The sequence below is a fragment of the Vulpes lagopus genome, chromosome 23 (assembly GCF_018345385.1).
Source record: "Vulpes lagopus strain Blue_001 chromosome 23, ASM1834538v1, whole genome shotgun sequence".
Classification (NCBI taxonomy): domain Eukaryota; kingdom Metazoa; phylum Chordata; class Mammalia; order Carnivora; family Canidae; genus Vulpes; species Vulpes lagopus.
In genome coordinates, this window is record NC_054846.1 from 11,959,462 (window position 1) to 11,981,531 (window position 22,070).

General features: G+C 41.7%; 2 protein-coding genes across 3 annotated transcripts; one reads left to right on the top strand and one right to left on the bottom strand.

Annotated features, from left to right (window-relative positions):
* Positions 1-1,176: 1,176 nt before the first annotated feature.
* On the bottom strand, positions 1,177-13,045 carry LOC121481415 (basic proline-rich protein-like). Its single transcript, XM_041738725.1, has 2 exons — positions 12,942-13,045; positions 1,177-1,654 (listed from the first exon to the last, which is right to left on the bottom strand). The coding sequence occupies exons 1-2, from the start codon at positions 13,043-13,045 to the stop codon at positions 1,177-1,179; spliced, it is 582 nt and encodes a 193-aa protein (XP_041594659.1).
* FGG (fibrinogen gamma chain) lies at positions 13,000-21,867 on the top strand. 2 transcript variants are annotated; one of them, XM_041739120.1, is made up of 10 exons: positions 13,000-13,156; positions 13,245-13,289; positions 13,516-13,699; positions 13,812-13,905; positions 15,992-16,122; positions 16,402-16,535; positions 17,502-17,686; positions 19,122-19,399; positions 20,969-21,138; positions 21,643-21,867. In XM_041739120.1, exons 1-10 carry the CDS (start codon positions 13,079-13,081, stop codon positions 21,655-21,657), a joined length of 1,314 nt encoding a protein of 437 aa, XP_041595054.1. In that variant the 5' UTR covers positions 13,000-13,078; the 3' UTR covers positions 21,658-21,867. The 2 variants fall into 2 exon arrangements, with proteins under 2 accessions (XP_041595054.1, XP_041595053.1); XM_041739119.1 differs by lacking the exon at positions 21,643-21,867 and having other exon boundaries at positions 20,969-21,429.
* The last annotated feature ends 203 nt before the right edge of the window (positions 21,868-22,070 follow it).

Consider the following 22,070-nt stretch of genomic DNA (forward strand, 5'->3'; position numbering starts at 1 on the left):
TTCGCCAGATGATTTCCAAGTAAATCAATAGGTAATAAATACCCCCAGGTCTGATTACCTGGGTTAACCTATAGCACAGTCAGGTTTGAATACTGGGGACCTGATCCCCCACCCTCTTTTCTCCCTTATAATGGGGTCCAGAAAGGGGGGGTCATATTTTCAGTTTTAATAAATGAAACAAATCTTTGGGAGCGGGGGGCAAAGGCACAAGGAAGCCCTACGCCACCGAGGTACCAAAGCCACAGTCCTAACAGGCCCCACTCCCAACCCCAAACCCACAGCGGCCAACACCCGGGCCGCGGGGCCACCGTCTGGGGGCTTCTGCGGAAGGTCTTCCGCGGGCGGAGAGCAGGGGGCGGCAGGCGCTTCCGGGGTGACAGGGCCGGGCTCTCCGGGGGAGGTCGGTGCCAGCTGGACCCGGGGGCGGACCAGCACGCAGGCGGCTGTGCCCCCGCAGTCCCACTGTCACCGCTGGACCGCGGCCCCCACGGGGTCTCCCTCCGGGTGGCGGCCAACGCTGCGCCTGCCTTCCCGGCTCTGGGTGCTCAGGGGGCGGGCCCTCAGGGGGGCGGGTGCTGGGGGGCGGGCGCGGGGGTGCGGGTGCTGGGGGGACGGGTGCTCAGGGGGCGGGCGCTAGGGGGGTGCGGGCGCTCAGGGGTGCGGGCGCTCGGGGTGCGGGTGCTGGGGGGGCGGGCGCTCAGGGGTGCGGGTGCTCAGGGGTGCGGGTGCTCAGGGCGGGCGCTCGGGGTGCGGGTGCTGGGGGGGGCGGGCGCTCAGGGGTGCGGGTGCTCAGGGGTGCGGGTGCTCAGGGGTGCGGGTGCTCAGGGCGGGCGCTCGGGGTGCGGGTGCTCGGGGTGCAGGCGCTCAGGGGTGCGGGCGCTCAGGGGGCGGGTGCTCAGGGCGGGCGCTCGGGGTGCGGGTGCTGAGGGTGCGGGTGCTCAGGGCGGGCGCTCGGGGTGCGGGTGCTCAGGGTGCAGGCGCTCAGGGGGCGGGCGCTCGGGGTGCGGGTGCTCGGGGTGCGGGTGCTCGGGGAGCAGGCGCTCAGGGGTGCGGGCGCTCGGGGTGCGGGTGCTGGGGGGCGGGCGCTCAGGGGTGCGGGTGCTCAGGGCGGGCGCTCGGGGTGCGGGTGCTCGGGGTGCAGGCGCTCAGGGGTGCGGGCGCTCAGGGGGCGGGTGCTCAGGGCGGGCGCTCGGGGTGCGGGTGCTGAGGGTGCGGGTGCTCAGGGCGGGCGCTCGGGGTGCGGGTGCTCAGGGTGCAGGCGCTCAGGGGTGCGGGTGTCAGGGCGGGCGCTCGGGGGTGCGGGTGCTCGGGGTGCAGGCGCTCAGGGGTGCGGGCGCTCGGGGTGCGGGTGCTGGGCGGGGCCGGGGCGCTCAGGGGGCGGGTGCTCAGGCTGGGGCTGGGTGCCGCGCGCGGGGGGCGGGTGCTGGGGGGGGCGGGCGCCGCTGCCGCTGGGCTACCTGAGGCCGCAGAGTCTCCAGGAGGTGGAGGCGCCCCCGGCGGGTCACCAGGAGGCGGGAGCCCGTCCGGGCGGGGAAGCGGAGAGGCGGAGGCGGAGGCCGAGCGCGCCCCCTGCTGGCCAGGCCGCCCGCGCGCCGAGCCTCGGGTCTCGGGTCCACACCGCCCGCCGCCCGCAGCTCGGGGGATTTCAGCAACCCTGAGGGCAATGCGGTTCAGGGTTACTGGCGCGGCTCCTCTCCCCTGATTTTGGAGTCTGTGCCAATGATTTAAGGATCCTTCCCGGGACGCCTGGGGCCCAGCGGTTAAAGCGTCTGCCGTCCGCCCAGGTCGTGACCCCGGGCGAGGATCGAGGCCCGCATCGGGCTCCTCCAGGGAGCCTGCGCCTCCCTCTGCCTGTGTCTCTGCCTCTCTCTGTGTCGCTCATGAATAAATGAATAAAATCTTTTTTTATGAATAAAATCTTAAAAAAAGAGTAAGACCTCTACTCTGCTGCTGCCCTTTGGAGTTCCCTGATCAGAAACTCCCAAAGGGGCTGCTGAGCAGCCCCCTAGCCCTGTAAGTCCCCTGTGTGCCCTCGGCTTCTTGCTGTTCTGGGCAGAAGGCCCTGTGCTGCCATAGCATCCAAATGGTCCACGGCATCCAAATACTGTGTTGGACTCCCTTCCCCCTTCTGCATGCAAACCTGTCAAAGTGTTGCCCAAATAAAAGCTTGCGGCGTGTCACTATTACCTCATGGTCTTGTCTTCTTCCTTGACCAGCCTCAGATCCCTCCAACTCACTGTTAGGCAAGATAAGCTTTGTCTCCAAAGGGAGAAAGAAATGAACTTCCAAAATGGAGAGAAATCAAGTTGTTCATATGGTCATGGCATGTACTACTTTACTGTCTTTAATAGCTACAAGATCTCTACTCTGCAGGGAGCCTGCTGGGGGACTTGATCCTGGGATTCTAGGATCCCGGGATCATGACCTGAGCCAAAGGCAGACAAACACTGGGCCACCCAGGCTCCCCCAGAATAGAGATCTTTAACAGCTACAAAGTTTATCTAATCGATGGCTAGCGGATGTTGGATGCAGTTTCATTGCATAAACAAAGAAGGTCAGTTTTAAATAAGTTTTTAAATATGCCTATTTGGGCTGTATTTAAAACAACTGATTTTTTTTTTTTTGAGAGGGAGATAGGATACATGCAAGTGGGAGTGGGGGAAGGGGCAAGCCTAGAGGAAAAGAGAGAATCTTAAGCAGGCTCAACATACCCGGTGCAGAGTCCAATGCGAGACTCGAACCAGGACCCTGAGATCACAACCCGAGCCAAAATCAAAAGTCAGCCACCCATGTGTCCCACAACTGAATATCTTTTAAATATGAACATTTGGCTTCTATGCCCAGAGGCTTTTGAGTTCCTGAGTTCCAGACTGGTCTAAAGAAATCAGCAATTTAAGGACCAATTTATTTGGCGCCATCCTTGGCTTAATTATGTAAGACACTAAAACAAGGATCTTAGGAAGTACAGCCAAACACACATCTAGAATCCACAGCTCTGCCAAGGCCAGGCTAACAGCAAAGAATCTCCCAGGCATGTTGCACATCCAAATTCTGAGTTCAGTGTTGTGAATGCTGGTGATGGACACAGGCTGATGACTGACTCTTACCTTACCACATCCCTTCATAATCAGAAAAGCAGGAAAAAAATCTAACATTCAGACTATAATGTTCTACACACGTACAGAAGGGATGGGTTAGGAGGATATTTTATCTACAAGAATGTATGAGAGAGTATGAGTGATTAGAGATCCACACGAGTGGGCCTACGGTTGGGTTGCCTGGTGGTGAAATAAGTCCACCAGCAGGTGGCTCTGTCGCATTACGTATCAGAGACGATCTCTTCCAACACAAAATCCTAAAATTAAAGCATATTTCCAAGTTCCTTAAATTCTGGCCACTGGCTCTAGGAAGCCTTATGTAATCCGAGATATTCATAATGACATATGCTGTATTAAGTCTTTTCACTACTCAATCCAACAGATTTGCCCAAGCCCCTCGGGAAATATAGCACAATTAGGAGACTAATTTCACAGAATATTCTAATGAACAAAAGCAGCTTGCTAGACAGTCTATCTGCTTCTGGATCCATAAAACATGAAAAAGTAGAATGACTACGGCTCATTTGGTAGGAGAAACACTTTAGTCTGAATCAGTCATTCACACCTCACTACACATGGGTTTATCAGATCCTGTTCTGGGGAGAAGAGGAAGTAGGTAGGGATTCCTGAAAGGAGAAAGAAGGTACCACAACACACCCAAGTAGGGCGAGGTGCTGGAGCCAGGCTGGGAGGCACGGAGATGACTCCTTAGAGCACACACAGATGTGGCAGTCCGAGGGACGATCGCAAATTGTGGTTGAGGAGTGGAGTGGGGTGGGGGACCCAAGACCCTGCAAGAGCTTCTGAAATGTTGGCCATGCCCTCTCTTATTGGTGCTAGCTTGGGGCATAGCAGCACGAGCTGGGCTAAAGCTTGGGACCAGGACAGAGAAGATAAAAGTCATTGGCTTTCTTTCCATGCACATTGACCCTAGGTCTGTGTGCAGCAGACATTTTTCTGAAGTCAGTGCAAATGCCTGACAGAGCTCCAACATGCGATGCTTCATAAATTCCCTTATTTTCCCACCTTCTAGTACTTATTTAATGTCGTTAAGGTTGTACAGCTGCTCAGGACCCACTGAGCAGGTTCTAGGCAAGTAGGAGCAGCTCAGGGGCCTGTGTGGAGCCTTCGCTCCTTATACTTCATAGGTTGGATCAGGAGAAACAGGGATCAGTGGCTCCAAGAATTTTCTTCCTAGTGTTGTGACATGGGACTCATCCTCCTGTTTTAATGACATCATTCCAACTTGGGGATTTGTTTTAAAGGGTTACATGGTTTTGCTTTTGTTTTCCAAAAATAAAACACACGTGAGATCTCCTTTGGTCAAAAAGTCACAGAGAATGTCTCTCTTCTGGCCTGATGTCACTCAGATGGGGTCATAGAAGAATGCCTGTGGTTCTTCTGAGGGCAACTACTGTCCACCAGTGCTATGACTGGTTTACCCTGTGGAATGTAATTGTCTTGCTACATCCGTGAACACATTCTGGTCTGGGACAGATGATTTCGAGACTGGGGTAATTTGTCTTTTCTTTTCTTGACTCAACTCGTAAACCCCTTAATATTCAAATGCTCTTCCTCAAACTGCACTTGAATATTATTCATTAAATATGTACTTATTGAGGAAGTGCATTGTTTTAAGCACTGCAGGTGATAGCAAATAAAAATCCTTACTTTCAGGGATCCTGGGTGGCTCAGCGGTTTAGCACCTGTCTTTGGCCCAGGGCTTGATCCTGGAGTCGTGGGATTGAGTCCCACATAGGGCTCCCTGCATGGAGCCTGCTTTTCCCTCTGCCTATCTCTCTCTCTCTCTCTCTCTCTCTCTCTCTCTCGGTGTCTCTCATGAATAAGTAAATAAAATATTTTTAAAAAATCCTTACCTTCATGGGGTTTACCTAAAATTTATTTTAATTAATTTATTATTACATGACCTAATATGGTTTTAAAATGTTATGGGATTGAAATATCTCAATCCAACTTAGAAGATCTGGCTCATAAGCTATATTGGCCATATTTTTGTGAAGAAGCTTAAATACAAGGCTGAGAAGTTTATGTTTTCTTGGATAGGAGGTCCTGGAGGGTTTTTGATCATAAGAATGACATCATCAGCGTTCCATCACAGGATACCAGACATGACAGTAGTGTGGAGATGGACTTCATCATGTTCAGAGGCTCACTTTCACAGGTTCCTTACTTTATTCTCACTCTGTCATTTCCCTGGGCTGGGCAAATCTCTCAAAACCCCAAAACACAAAATTAGGGATGTTACCTTTGAACCATTCACCCTGCAGATACTTGGGGGCCTGCAGGGGGCAATGGTGAGCCAGCCATCAGCTCTGCCTCCAGCCCCACAGCAAACCCCAGTAAACACGGCCTTATCACAGAGGGTTTCCCAGGCCACTAGCCCTGGCTCAGCCTCTCTCACTCCCTCGCCCTTTTTTATTTATCTTCACAGCCTGTGTCACCAATCTATATTATATAATATGTTGTTTATTGCCTCTTTCTCTCCACTACAGTGTAAAACTTCTTGACAGCAGAGACCGTTGGGTTCATTGTATTGATCAAGGATGACCTGATAAATAGTCCATGATCAAAAACATTTAGTATAAGCAGCCAGTGGAGGAACAGAGCAGGAAAGTGTGCATTACCTCTAACCAAAGTTTGGACAGCATGTTTGATTAAGCATTACTTTGAGAATTTTCCTAGGATAATTCTATACGGTATCTATGGCAACCAAGAGGCAACTTACCATATCAGGAAGATATGAGCAGTGTGAGGAAGAGGCCTTCCATACCCATATAGCAATTATGCAGTATTCGATATTGATGACGAGCTAGTAGGAAAACTAACCTTAAAAAGCATATTGGGTGAGATCCAGAAGTGTTGATATGAGAATATCAGGTAGCTTTCTAACCCAGAGGGATGCATGATTAGGCAATCGGTTTCCTGGATCTTGGTAAATAGAATTTCCTCTGTTTTGTTTATAAAAGATGAAACACAATGTTCTGAATTTTGACTGGTTTTGTTTCTTTATGGACGAGCTTGTCCTAGTTAGCCCTGAAGGTAGGTCATTTTTCAGTAACCTACTGGCACAGTAATTATCAACCAAGAATGTAGTTTACACTCCGGTCTTCCTTGCAAAACATTTAGTAAATATTTGGGCTCTTGCAAATGGTATCTTTGTTTATCAAGTAGAGGTCATTGTTCTACCACTCAAGGTAAAGCATACACAGCAATTTATGTTTAAAGAAGGGTAATGTATCTCACCTTTCATGGATGAAGCCAGGTCCTTCAAAATGTCAATACCCTTTATAGACAACATATTCTTTAGGGACTTCACTTTGAATTGAAAGGACTATAGCGCAATCATATTCAGGTAGTAAACTAACTCAAGTAGTTAGAATTTAAAACAAAGACACAAGTTTAATCAGTATTTTATTTGCTCTCATTCAAGGTTGAAGGTCAGAACAAATGTGGGCATTAAGCAAGATAAGATGAATCATTTTGTTTCTTGGAGAGCATAATCTCCTACTTCCCCTCCTTCCTTAGGGACAAATAGTTTTTTTCTACAAAGATAATTTATTTGACAAAATGATCAGGGTTCTCCTGAAACATAGTACTGTCCCTTTCACCATAGGCTGGTATCTCTATTCAGAGGGTTAAAAGGTCTTGTTTCTCTAGAGCATATTTTTGTGGACGTTTCTTGGCCCCTTTGTAATTTTTTTAAAACCAAACTCACTTTTCTTGCTATCTTCTGCTGGACACATTTAGTTGTGAGAATCGTTTCATAGGGTGAGAGATCTCAAATTGTAGATTACACGAAGATAGAAAGAACAAGACAGGAACTAAGTAATAAAAACCAATTTGGCATTTAAATCTAACATTGATTTGTCTCAATTCAGGGAAGTCTCAACATTTCTTCATTTCCAGCAGTATTAAAAATGCCTGCTTCTTGGCCATATTGGCTCTGAATGCAATTCTGATTGGGATGATCCTTCTTTCCCTAAGCATGCTTCCTAATCCTTCTTTCTCTAAGTTGCTTAATTTTCTGAAATCCCATCTACAGCACTTTTGAACACCCCTGCCCCTAGGCCAGATGTCCCAATTGATCCTTGTTATGTAGCTTTATGAAGTTATGAAGCTCAAAACCCAACCTGTGACTGCTGCCCAGCCCCTAGTGAGAACTCCATATCGCATGCCCCATGTTGTTTTCTGTCTTTAATTTACATAGTGAAACTAAAAGCACATTGTTCAGAGGCTTTCAAGAAAACATTTTCATTTTCACTTTCCCTGGGCTATTTTTATAGACAAAGCAAATATCCTAACTGACAAGGTTGTTTCTCTTAATGGGATATTTTTACCATTAGGTTGAACAGATTTCCAACATGGCAACAGGTCAATTTCTTTCTACTTACTTTGAGGAAATCCAATTATGAGGAATTAGGCTATAAATTTAACTTATACCTATAAATAGCTTATTAGAAAAATAGAAATATCCTTGTTAGCATTGATTTGAGCTTCCTTGGATCACCTAATGGATGTATCTTCCTTTAAGCTACAGAGAGAAGTCAATTCATCAAGCTTTACTGAACTTGAATCATGTAGTCAGCATCAAAAAAGGCTTTCATCTAAAATTGAACTGAAAATTCAAGCATCCTAAGACAAAAATCCAGGTTTGAGAAAGATTATAAAAGATCATCTAGTCAACCATGTCCCTAACTCAGAGAAGATAGATGAGATAGAGGTAAATACATGTTCATACAACCATGCACACATACTTAGATATATGTACAAACACATTATTTTTTTGAAATCCATAAACTTCTCTAGAACCCATACCATCAGTGCATAATTTTGGCTCTTATGATAGCATCTTATACCTGAATATCACCATAGGTTAAAAGAGCTTCATGATTATATTTTGAGGTTAAGAGCTCAGGTGTTGGGCTCATGGGTTTGAATTTCTGTTCTGGCACAATGACCTTGTATAGGTCACCACAACCTCTCAAAGATTCCTTTTGCTCATTTATAAGGTGCAGATAGTAATATCTACCTCCTACACTTGCTAAGAGAATTAAATGAGAGAATACACAAAATGGCAACAGCTAAACCACAACATGACATCAAGCATAAGGACAATGGTCAAAATCTATGGCTCTTTTTTTATTCTCAAGGTTTTTATCATTTGTGATCAGGTCAAAAAGTCTTAAATTAACTCTACATAATTATATTTGAATTCAGCAAACAATTTTGGAGCAGAGATGAACAAAACAGACAAAGGGTTCACAGAATAAACTATCAATATATGAAGACCACTAGCAGTAGATGTTGTATTTTCAAATCAGAACACAAACAGTTGGGTAACTGTCAATTTGGGGAATTATTATTTCAATAAACAGACCCATTGACCTCTGAACTAAATTAAATGATAATTCTGGCTTAAACACTACATAAACTATTTTATCAGAAAATGAACCTAGAAGTAGAGGAAATCTGATTTAACAAATATTCTTCTTTCCTGGAATTCATTAATCATTTATAATTTATCAGAGAAAAATATTGGCCCCAATGTGGAAGAGAGCAACTAGTTAAAATTTAACAAACCTAAGAGATATCAAACTAAATTCAGGGCCGTTGTAGGCTACCAAGTCACTGTTGACCATTTTTTTCCCCCAAAGAGCATCATATCTAATGAAATTGTGATTGAGTGTGGTAAAAAGCAAGTCTTTTCTCTAAAAGTATGATTATGCATTTTAGATCCAATGCAAGCCAGTAAAAGCCAGAAACACAAACACTATACTTCTAAAATTAGATATACAGGGCACCTGAGTGGCTCAGTCAGTTAAATATCTGGCTCTTGTTTTCAGCTCAGGTCTTGATCTCAGGGTCCTGAGTTCAAGCCCCACATTAGGCTCCATGCTGAGAGCCTAATGTATATGTATATATGTATGTATACATGGAGGTGATACATATATGCTCATATAAATATAAAATTTAACACGAAGTTATGAATTGTTACCTTAAATTCAACAAGCAACACTTTACGGTCCTTAGCAATAAAGTGCAATTTAATTCTGTAATGCTCACCGAAGAAGAAAGCATCTGGTTGTTTAATTTAGATGGAAATTCTACTGAAATTAATTCCTATTCCAAGATGAAATGCTAATGCATCAAACTGCAGTTAGTTACAATAGATCATATTTAATAGATAGATATAAATAAATAAATATTTAATAAATAGATTTGTTAAATAAAACTTTCTATAGCCTAAACAACAAAGCTTGTTCCCCCATGAACCAAGTCTACCAATAATGGTCAATCTTACAATTTTATGAAATGAAATACTTATTTCTACAAGTTCAAATTTTCACTTGAAAACATTTGGTAATTCATAATCCTTATAAGCATTTACATATATCCTGGTAACAATCTTATGAAGTAGGCATTATATTATAAATATGATTTCTACTTTATCAACATAGATACTGAAATTCAGAGAGGTTAAAGGACTTGTACTGAGTGATATACCTTGAGAGTTGTAGGGATGGGATTTAACAACCCCCACGATGGACTCCAGAGCTCTTATGCATATTCCCCTCAATTGGGCTATATTCCCCTTAGAAGGCAATGACTTTTATCATCTTTTATACTTAAATTTTTAAGAATCAAAAATAGTTACTGGTACAACAAATAAATCACTGTGAATGATCGATAATTACATGTTTTAATTACATGTACTTTGGGTACTATGTGCCTATATTCAAAATTCTAAAGACACAGGATATACAGAAAAAATGAAGCCTTTTCCCCAACTTTGTCCTTCATCCTTCTACCCCATACTTCTGTAGACTCTAGTGTGTGATCTTGAAATGATATTCGGTGTATATGCTAGCATGTATGTATATATATTCTGCTGTTTTTTGTATTTTGCCTTTCATATGTAGTGTTTTGTTTTGTTTGTCTAGGAAGTTTTTTTATGTAGTCAAAACTCAACAATCTTCTCTGGGGTTGTCTTATATTTAGATAGACCTTCCATACTCAAGTATTATGAATGATTTCTCTCAGATTATTTTTCTAGTATTTTTGTGGTTTCCATTTTTATATTTAATCTGGTATATTTTTGGCATAAGAAGTTGGTATTTATGACACTTAATTTTTTCCCCAGATAGCCTCCCAATTGTTCTACTATGAGGCTAATGCCATAATTGAATAATTTTAAATGCTTATTTTCAGCCAAGTTCACTTCAATGTCATTGAATCATTATTGAGTGTTAAATATTGCTATGCCAGGTGCAGTACCCATGAAATTAAGTTTACAATCTAAGGTGGACACAGTATGGATATATGCAGCAGAAGACTGCTGAAAGTGCTAAGAAAGAGCTAGAGCTGGCCTCCAGAATTTGGGGTTTGATTTTGGAGGGTAGGAATCATAAAACAGGGCCTTAAGGTTGTGAAGAATTTTGACAGCCAGAGATGCAGGAGTGTGTATGAAGTCCATCCAGGCAGAGAGAGTGATACATAATACGAAGAACACCATGTGAGAAATAGGGCTAGATAGTGCATCCTAAGATGTTATGCAATTCGATCCAGCTAATCTAGAGGGTATAGGAAATAGATTCAAGAGAGAAAACGCAACAAAGTTAGGAAGGACATTTCTTGTGTTTATATTCACTATGATGGAAGATAGGAAGTCACTGCAGGTTTTTGAGCAGGTGAATTGTCATGATCAGAATTATAGGAAGAAGAGCAATCTGTTAACAGTGTGACAAATGATTTGGAGCAAGAAATGACTGGAATGTTGGAAGGGAAGTCAGTTAACAGGCAGTCTACACAAACAGTATAGACAATAAATAAGAAGGCCTCTTCTAGGATGTTGGCCCAGAAAATAGAAAGTAGGAAGAAAGTAGAAGTGACAGTGTGAAAACAGTTTTAATAGCAAGTTTTGACAACTAATGACATGAGTAGATAAGGGGGAGATGAAGAAGATTGCCTAGGGGCATGGTGATGTGATTGGCAATAACTGGTAAGCCAGAGAGGTAGCTATTAAGGAAGAAAGAAAAGGCAACACATTTGGTTTTGGTGTATTCACTTTGTTATGATAATTATGGATTATTTACTGAGTAGGAACATTTATCTGTTTCAAGTCAAAACAAATAGTCTTTTGTAAGGATTTAGGATTAAACAGCAGAAGTGTTGGTACTTCTTTCAATCTGGATGTGTTTCTCCCATTAATATATTTAATAAAAATTTGCAGTAAGCTTGGTTTCAGAGGAGGAAAGGAGAGATAATAAAAAACAGGTATGAATAATAGCAGTAATGCACAATTGTAAATTATCAATAGGAGATGATGACAAACATGTTTTCCCAATATACAAGGAAACTCTAGGGGTAGAGTAAAAAGGGAAAGCCCCTCCTTACTATCTGATTTTGCCCCTTTTCCCTCCAGCTGTGCTTCTAATCACATACGTGGGATGTGGATTTTCCTGGTCCCTAACCCCAGGTTTTTCACTGGGGTAACTAGATGGATCCTCAGTGAAAAAAAAAAAAAGGCTCCCATTTCCCCTCTGGCAGATGTGGTGCTACACTAGCTAGTTCTTTCAGTCAAGGGGAAGAAGGGAGCTTCAACATTCACCGCAAATGGAGAGCCTGTGAGAGTGACCAACACTTGGGTGAAGGTGGTCAAAAGGTACAAACTTCCAGCTATAAAATAAGTCCTGGGGATATAATGTACAGCATGGTGACTATAGTTAATAACATGGCACTGCATATTTGAAAGTTGCTGAGAGAGTAGATCTGGAAAATTCTCAATACAAGGGGGTAAAAGTGTTTTGTAACTACGTGTGAATGTTGACTTATTATGGGTGATCATTTTGTACTATATACAGACATCGAATCAGCATGTTGTGCACCTGAAACTAATGTAACACTGTATTTTTTAAAGATTTTATTTATTTATTCTAGTATTTTATTCATTCTCGTATTAGAATAAAGAAAGAGAGAGAGAGAGGAGCCAGAGTGCACAAGCCAGGGAAGAGGCAGACGAAGAGGGAGAGGGAGAAGCAAGCCCCCTCCCTCAGCAGGGAGCCTGATGCAGGATTCGATCCCAGGACCTGGAGATTATGACCTTAGCCGAAGGCAAAACACTTAACCGACTGAGCTACCCAGGCGCCCCTGAAACTAATATAATGTTATATATCAATTATATCTCAACAGTAAGAAAGGAAGAAAGAAAGAAAGAAAGAAAGAAAGAAAGAAAGAAAGAAAGAAAGAAAAGAAAAGAAAAGAAAAGAAAAGAAAAGAAAAGAAAAGAAAAGGAAAGGAAAGGAAAGAAAAGAAAAGAAAAACAAAGAAAAAAAATGGTCAACACAGAGGGGCAGGAATATATTTCCAGGTCATTCATTCATTCCTGAGAATACTGACCACTGGGACCTACTGCTTCCACCAAGCAGGCAAAGTCTCCTGCTGCCACGACCACAGGTTAAAAATAGGTATGTTATCTCATCCCTTGGCTAAGGAAGGACTTGCGCTAAGTTGGATTATGGCACCAGGCTTCATCTTAAGGTTGAGGCAGGTTTGTTCTGGTCGAGGTCAGCCCTCTGTATTTGCTCTCAGCCCCATACTGGAAGGGGTTGCATCACACAGCTTCCCAGGCCCCCCCTCCCTCCTCACAGCAAGGGCTAATGCTTCACTAGCCTTTGCAGATGAATGTGCTTCACAGGAGAAAGTTTGAGCTGAGCCGAGCCAAAAAGGAGGAGCTTCCAACTGTGTGCCAATTCTGAGAAGCTGCCTGAGCACAGGGTGGTAGCCAGGATGAGGAAAAAGACGGGAAAGACCTCCCCGCCTTACTGGAAAGGAGGCCCCGTGACCAGCTCCAGCCACTGGTGGCCCTGGCCATCCTTGGAGCTTCCATAAAGGGACAAGAGGAGCCCCAGAGGCCACAGTGCTGCCATCACAGGGCTCGGAGCACCGGGCACCTAGACACCATGACTTGGTCCTTGAGTTGCCAGGGCCTAATTCTCTGCTTCTATACTCTTTTACTGCTCCCTCCGACATGCCTGACAGTAAGTGTGCTGTTTAGAGAACATAGTTACACGGAAAGCTGACAAATATATGATCAACTAGTGACATTTCTGTGTTTTTCTCCTCCAGTACACTGCTACCAGAGACAACTGCTGCATCTTAGATGAAAGATTTGTAAGTAGTTTTCATGTTTCTCACTGCATGTGAAGTGGGGAGGGGCAGAGGAATATCATTTGGCATTTTAAACTTTATTATTTATTTATTTATTTATTTTTCATTTTAAACTTAAAAAAAACCATAATCAAGGTTTTACCTGTTTTTATTAATGGATTTTATGCAGGGTTTTTTTTTTTTTTTTTTTTTTGAATCAAGATTTCTAATCACTCTATTCTATTCTCAGGGTAGTTATTGCCCGACTACCTGTGGAATTGCAGACTTCCTGTCTACTTACCAAACCGGAGTAGACAATGATCTGCAGACTTTGGAAGACCTCCTAAGACGAATTGAAAACAAAACAGCAGAAGCCAAAGAAGTGATCAAATCAATCCAAATCTCCTATAATCCCGATGAGCCACCAAAGCCAAGTGAGAAACAAAATACTGCCTGCTGAGACAATGATTCACGACATTCTTTTGCTGCCATTGCCAGTGGTTCCATTTGCTTATGCCTTTTTATGTCTCTGATCCCATATTACAGACAGGGTCGTGGGTGCTACCAAGGATTCCAAGAAAATGATGGAAGAAATTATAAAATACGAGGCATTGGTTGGATCGCACGAGTCGAATATTCGGTAAGCATTTTTGTTTTAATTCATTCTCCAAGACTTAGTTTTTATTTAGTATCCCAATCTTCAGGGAAGTAACCTTTTTACCTTTCCCCACTTACAATAAACAATTGATTGGCATTAGCCTGACCATCTTGAACACAGTGGAGGTAGGAGTTTTTAGTGTGCTATGAATTGCACTGGGTCATAATTACTTTTTAATAATAATATGGGAGGGGGGTGCCTGGTGACACAGTCAAATAAGTGGCTGCCTTTGGCTCAGATCATGATCTCAGAGTCTTGGGATCAAGCCTCATGTCGGGTTCCCCCTCAGTAGAGAATCTGCTAGTCCTTCTCCATATGCCTTTCTCCCTGCTTGTGCTTTCTCTCTCTCTCTCTCTCTCTCAAATGAATAAATAAGATCTTTAAAAAATAATTATCGTATGGAAGAAAGGTGTTCTAGATGTCATCAAATACTCTTCTGACCAGAATTATCAAAATGGTCACCCCTTATCCAACTTATACAACAAAAATTCAAACTGATGGGAATTTGGTTGTTGAAAATAAGTCTTGGGCAGCCCGGGTGGCTCAGCGGTTTGGTGCCTTCTTCAATCCAGGGCGTGATCCTGGAGACCCAGGATCGAGTTCAACATCGGGCTCTCTGCATGGAGACTGCTTCTCCCTCTGCCTGTGCCTCTCTCTCTCTCTCTCTCTCTCTCTCTCGTAAATAAATAAAATCTTTTTAAAAAATACTTTTAAAAAATCTTTTTAAAAAAGATTTAAAGTCTGTTAATAAAAATGCCAACAAATAAGTGATGGGGAATTTGAAAGTAGAGGTATAGGGAGGGTCTTGGCTACAGTAGTATATTATATTGAAGAAAGAGCAGAAAAAAACTCATTTTAAGGAACCAAGCATAAAATTGTAAAGCAACATGTTGATCACGGCACTATGAACCTACAGTCATGTACTCTCCTCTCTTTACTTGAAAGTAAAACGTCTCTGTTAACCACTTCGTAGGGATTTATAGACTTTCTGAGCATAGGGTCTCAGATATAGTTTAGTTTCTTATTCAATTTTTTCCCCTAAATTTTTCTCAAAGTAGCATAGGAAATTGAGACAACTGGTGGCTGGAGAGAAGTGATCCCGAAGGGATCTATCATCTGTTTGGTATCGGAGGCTATTATTATTTTTGTGCTTATTGTTAGCATTATAATTTGCATTATTATTTCCCATCATTGAAGTTCAAGGAAACTATTGTGCAGAAATTTTCTAAAGCTCAGGAGAGAAAAAAAAAAAAAGGGTTCAAATAGTTTGTCTACCCTTTACTTCAAAGAAAGATACAATAGTCTATGCATTACAGTTTTCTGTCATTTCTGAATATGCACAAGCCACCCTGGGAGAAACCCCCCAAAACAGATTTTTATTTCCCTCAGACTCTTTCCAAAGCTATGTAAATGGAAACATTAAGAAGAAGGACAAAGTGTCTATTGTTTTGTTTTATGTAAAATAATGGCCCAGATACTTTCCCCATGTGAGTTACAGACTGAAGTCCATGTCCATCAATAGATCCTCAGTGGATCTACTGTGAGAAGGAATAGCTTTGGACTTGTCAATTACTGAGCAGAACCTCTCCTTCCCTGCAAATATTCTGTCCTAAGAAAATCAGGTGACCAGTTTCCTCACTCACATAGGTTGTTATTTGCTGCCCTTTATGCAGAAGGTTAAAAACTGGATGATCAGGGCACCTGAGTTGCTCAGTTGGTTAAGCAGCCTACTCTTGATCTTGGTTCAGGTCTTCATCTAGGGATCAGGAGTTCAAGTCCCATGCTGGGCTCCATGCTGGGCATGGAGCCTTCTTTTAAAAAAATCATCAGAAAAAAAAAAATCATCAGAATAACTGCTTAAGATGACATTTTATCAACAAGGACTGTTGTTTTCTTTTCCAAGGAGTTTAGAACTTCAATTCACCTCAACTCAGTAACATAATTTTATAATTTTTCTGAGACTGAGGTAATTTATCAGGAAATACTTCTTGAGAACATATTTTGTAAAGAAGATACAGAATTAGTCCCCTGAAAGGAATCCTGTATTGTCTCATTTTTCTGCTTGTAGATTTTTGCTGGAAATATATAATTCAAACAGCCAAAAGATCAATAACCTGAAACAGAAGGTAGCCCAGCTTGAAGCAAAGTGTCAGGAACCTTGCAAAGACACAGTACAAATACATGATACAACTGGGAAAGGTAAGTGAAAGGTTTGTATTGGGATGATTCTTATCACAGCACATATATAAGGCAAAGGATAATGTATAGAAATAACTTGGGAAGTGTTTAGTCATTAAATCTAAAGTGGCCAATTGCTTAGACTTTTGTTGAGTAGCTGAAAATAGTTTGAAAGGAATGATGATGTGGGAAGTCAGACAATGCTTCTTGGGACATCAATAGTTTGCAACATGTAAAAAGCTCATCGTGAAGGCTGGAACAAAACCTTCTTCTCTTCTCCTCCTTCTCCTCCTCCTTCAGATTGTCAAGACATTGCCAATAAGGGAGCCAAGGAGAGTGGGCTTTACTTTATCAAACCACTGAAAGCGAAGCAGCAGTTCTTAGTCTACTGTGAAATTGATGGGTCTGGAAATGGATGGACTGTGCTGCAGAAGGTATTTCCCCCTCCCCGTGTATATGTGATAAACACCCAGATCAGCATCCACCGTGTGCCAGATACTTTTGCAAGCCCTTTGTGAACATTAGTCTTCACAATTTCCCAATTTTCCTACGAGATACGATCATTATCTCTAAAGAGGAGGAAACATAGATACAAGAGGTTCTGTATGTAACTTGCTGAAGGTCACATAGTGAGTAACAGAGTCAGACAGTCTGGTTTCAGAGTCTGTGCTTTGACTCTACAGTGTGTTGGGGCTGATGTTGTAGATTCACGATAGGGTATAATCACGGGATTGGAATGACAAAGAGACCTCTTGCATCAGGCCACTCAAGATCTAAGGCTGCCCATGATGAAAAGACAAAGTCGCCCGGAGGATATAGTTGGGTTATTCCAAGGCAAGGGCCCTCTGTTACCTCTGCCAGGGCCAGGCACCCAAGGCAGATCCTTTAACCTTCTGTTTATCTAGGATCACTGTTACAACTAATCCTGCAGGGGGCCTTAGAGGGAGTGAGTGAGGGAAGCGCGGGCCGCAGAGGCAGGTTGAGCAATGAACAGGTTGACCTTTCCAGCAGAATAAAAATCAGCAATATCAAGGTGGGGTTCTGAAGTCCTCTAAGTGCCTTTTAAAAACTACCTCTGGAAAACAAAACAAAACAAAACAAAAACAAAAACAAAAACAAAAAACCAAACAAACAAAAAACTACCTCTGATCTAGGATTTGCCACATACCAGACTCTTTTCAGTATTTCTCTCAATTCTCTGGTGTAATCCTGCAACAACCCTAAGAAGTAGGCATCCTCATTCTAATTTTACAGACGAGGAGACTAAGGCAGCTTGCCTAAGTTCACTTAGTAAATGGTGCAATCATACTACCCAGATTTTCAACAAGATATTTGTAGCATCTTCTTTATGTGCACTGATAATCCACTCTCTCCTTTTGTCCATGCAATTGTGTAATTAGAGGCTTGATGGCAGTTTGGATTTCAAGAAAAATTGGATTCAGTATAAGGAAGGATTTGGACATCTGTCTCCCACTGGAACCACAGAATTTTGGTTGGGAAATGAGAAGATTCATTTGATAAGCACACAGTCGGCCATACCATACGCATTAAGAATACAGCTGGAGGACTGGAACGGCAGAACCAGGTACTGTTCAGAAAGGACTTCTAGTTTTTGTTGTAGAGACAGTCCGGAATGTGCACTCTCTGACTATCAATAGACTGATAGCAAAGACAGCCTGACAAATGCAAAGAGCGCATCCAACCATTTTCCCCCAGAGTCAGTTTGGTTCTTGGGCCGTTCAAAGAAGTAGGTCTCATCCAGTTCGGAGAGTGTTTTGGTACAATCTCCTTGCCCTAGAACCGTATAGACTAATACCTAATGATTACTGAGCGCTTATTATGTACCAGACATTGAACATGAAATCATAACTTAATCTAATCAAAATAACTGTTTCATGAGGAAGGTACTATTATTAATCTCATTTTACAGATTACCTTTCCCTAGGTCACATTGCTGGTATATGGTAAAGATTAGATTCGAACTCAGGTAGTTTGACCCTTCAGCCTGTCCTCCTAATGACTACTCTGGTTGAAAAGTGAATCCAGACTTTTTAAACTTCCTGGTGCTTTAATGACAATTCATTCAGTCAATCCATGAGCTACCTTAAAATTAAATCATCTAGCTCCTTTGGTGAAAGTCCCTCCTATTGCACAGCTCCCTGGGAGGTTTGAGCACAGCTTTCCTAATTAAAATTCAGGAAAAAAAATCTAATCCTTTTGCTATGTCTATGAAATAATGAAATATTTTTGTCTCCAAACAAGTATTTTTAATTTTTTTTTTAAATCAGAAAGTATCATAGTCAGCAGACCTTCTCCTGTGAGGACATTTCCCAATTTCCAAGTATTGGAGATTAGGGAAGAGGCTAAATATTTTCTGAAAATTTCTATTCATGCACCAAAGCCCATTCTTTCCTGCACCCCATAGATTTCTGGCCCATATTCACAATTTTTTTCCAGGGAAGTATCGCTCTCTGATCCTACAGCTTATATTTTGTGGGCCACACAGGAACCATTTCTTTCATGTGATGCTCTAAGAAACCCTCCTTCTTGTCACTATCATACTGCTTTGGGAAAGAAAAATCCCTTTAGCACCTTATCCTTCATGAATGGCTAATAGGGCTGTAACTCCTTCAAATTTGGTGCATTAATTAATGATCACTCAGTGTGTGCAATGCTAAACACTTAGATAAAGGTGGAAAATACAAAATGAATCAGATTCATCCACACACCTGGATATGATATTAGGACTTTATAGGAAAAATGCCTTAAAATGGCTGATATTTTTAGATGTCACTGGGATGCCCTGAAGGCTTCTAGATTTATGGGTGGTGTCGATGAGCTCTGAACTGGTTCACACATCCATTGCCTCTTGCCAGATTTGCTGACAATTAAACTCAGTGAGCACATTTCAGACTTAAGAAGCAAAGTTAAAACATCCAAACAATTTTCCTATAAAAAAGGGAACTTCTGAGATCCCTAATGAGGGTCTAGATATGATATGTATATTCCCTTCTTTATAGTACTGCAGACTATGCCATGTTCAAGGTAGGACCTGAAGCTGACAAATACCGCATGACGTATGCCTACTATATTGGTGGAGATGCCGGAGATGCCTTTGATGGCTATGATTTTGGCGATGACCCTAGTGATAAATTCTTCACATCCCACAATGGCATGCAGTTCAGTACTTGGGACAATGACAATGATAAGTATGAAGGAAACTGTGCTGAACAGGATGGATCTGGTTGGTGGATGAACAAGTGTCATGCTGGCCACCTCAATGGAGTTTATTACCAAGGTATGGTTTTCTTTCTTACATATATGAATTAGTGTATAGTCTATATTTTTATAAAAGGTTAAACATAGAAAGAAGAAAATGAGAGATAATTAGTGAAGAGATTGGGGGCTTATTATATAGTTCTACACTTTAAACCAGAATTGGATAATACTAAACTTATACCTCAAATCAGCCCCTCTATTAGAAATCCACCCAGTTGACACTTTGTGTTATGGTATCTCATCTAGATTTACCATATATATGATCTGGATGGGCTAACATTATCATTTTTTAAAAGATTTTCATTATTTATTCATGAGACACACACACAGAGAGAGGCAGAGATGCAGGCAGAGGGAGAAGGAGGCTCCATGCTGGAAGCCTGATGTGGGACTCAATTCTGGGACCCCGGGACCATGCCGTGAGCCAAAGGCTCAACCACTGAGCCACCCAGGCACCCCAACATTATCATATTTATGCTTGTTAACACATTAGCCTGATGCAGCTTCCCATGAGCTATGTGACAGATATAACCAGTGAGCAGTAAGCAGGTGTCTGAAGGACTAGAGTTAAGAGCAGGGAAGTAATGGTAAGGGCATGGTTCCATGGAAGCTTGAGATTCCAACCTACAAAGTGTAGGCACTTATTTTTGAGTGGAAGTAGCAAGCTATAGTTTGCTCTAAGGCTGGAATACTTCTAAACACTGGATTTAGCTGACAAATTATTATTACTACCCAGAATTATGTGTTGGGGAAGCCCTACTGATTCTGAAAGATCCATTACGGTAGATAATCTCACTTCCTCAGGGTATTGGACTAGCCAATAGATGATTCATAACCCTCTTAAAATCTATTTAAATTTACCTTTTGATTTTTGCAACAATCTCCTCCCCCCACCTTTTTTAAAGAAACTTAACATATCTTTGCACCTACAAACCACGTTATTAAAAGACACTCTCAGGGAAGGTGTTTAATCCACATGACACAGAATAGCTATGTTGATAGCCTGTGGTACAACCCAGTATTGGACTCAGATAATCCTTTACAAAATTGTGTAAGATCTGGTGCCCAAGGACAAGGAGAAGTCAAATCGATAGTCTCCACTGTATAATGGAGATGTAAAATAACTTTCCAGAACTGTTTTTTAAAGTTGTATACTCTCCAGTGAAATTGTGTTCAGATAACCTGAGGTCATCTGATCAGGAATTGTGTTCTGACATTCTAATTGCTTGTAGAAAGATAGCTGATTCCAGGATGGCTAAGCTCAGGAAGAGAGTCTGATCAGGGAAATGGGGGGTTCTAGCCCTGTTAGTAGAGAATACACTTAAGTATGGATGTGATCAAGAAGTACAATGTAGATATAAGAGGTTGACTCATAATAAATGTAGTTCAATTGTAAATCAGGATTTTAGGAATCTTTAGGGATTTTTCAGATAATATAACACTATAAATTTGTTGTACGTGACAGTATATTTTGTAATATACCATACTTTACGGACTTTCAGAGGAAAGTGGACTAAAAGTGGACTAAAAGTCCACTTTTTTAAGGAAATTCAAGAACAATTATATGTACATCTATGATTTATTTTAGGTGGCGTTTACTCAAAAACATCTACTCCTAATGGTTATGATAATGGCATTATTTGGGCCACTTGGCAATCCCGGTGGTATTCCATGAAGAAAACCACCATGAAGATAATCCCATTCAACAGATTAACCATTGGAGAAGGACAGCAGCACCACCTTGGGGGAGCCAAACAGGTTGGACCAGAACACCATGTTGAAATACACTATGACTAAATCATTTTACCCTGAGAATTAACTTAATTTTTGGTAGTCCGCAACGTTTCAGAAACATTTCTGAAAGTCTCTTACTGTATTTATTAATTTTAAATACTTTATTAAGAGTATTTAGCCTTACATGGAAACTAAAACTCACTTTGGATTATATTCTCAAATCACTGAACTTGGAGTTCTTTAAAATTTGTTTATTTAAGGAGATAACATTTTAGCTTATCACTTAAATATATAATAATAAAATTATTGACATATTTTGTATTTTAATAATGTCATTTTTGTCTTAGTGATTCATTTGTTTTTATTACTTCTTAAATATTTTGGCATATACTAATAAAATCAGAATAAATTCTAACATTTCAAATGCCTAAGTATTTTTTCCATGGTTTTTACACCCAAATCATTCATATTTAATTCTTCTTTTTAAATGGAGAGGATTATATCTTTTTATTTTTGTTTTGCTCATAGGCTGGCGACATTTAAAAGACCATTTCAAAAGTGATCTGCTTTTTTTAAAGGACTTTACCTGAACAGAAAAATATAATATTTTTCCTTTGGGACAATGGACTTACAAAGCCTCACTTCATTTTAAGAGTAAAAAGAACCCATGTTAAGAACTCCACTATCAGTTTTATGCTGGTGATAATTTATCTACATGCCATTTCAATAAACATTTTGTTTCCTAAAACTAGACACACGGTGCCTTTTACTGATCGTTAAAAACCATCACTTTCCTTCAATTCAATAATTCCAGTTGGACAATCATCAGTAGTTGCTGAGTTCTTAGTGTATGCTCAATCTTATGCTTGACTCTGAGGGAGTTATAAAGAAAATGGAAATCATGACTTTTGTCCTCCAAGAGATATAAGACAAATATAGAAGAAAACAGTTTAAGC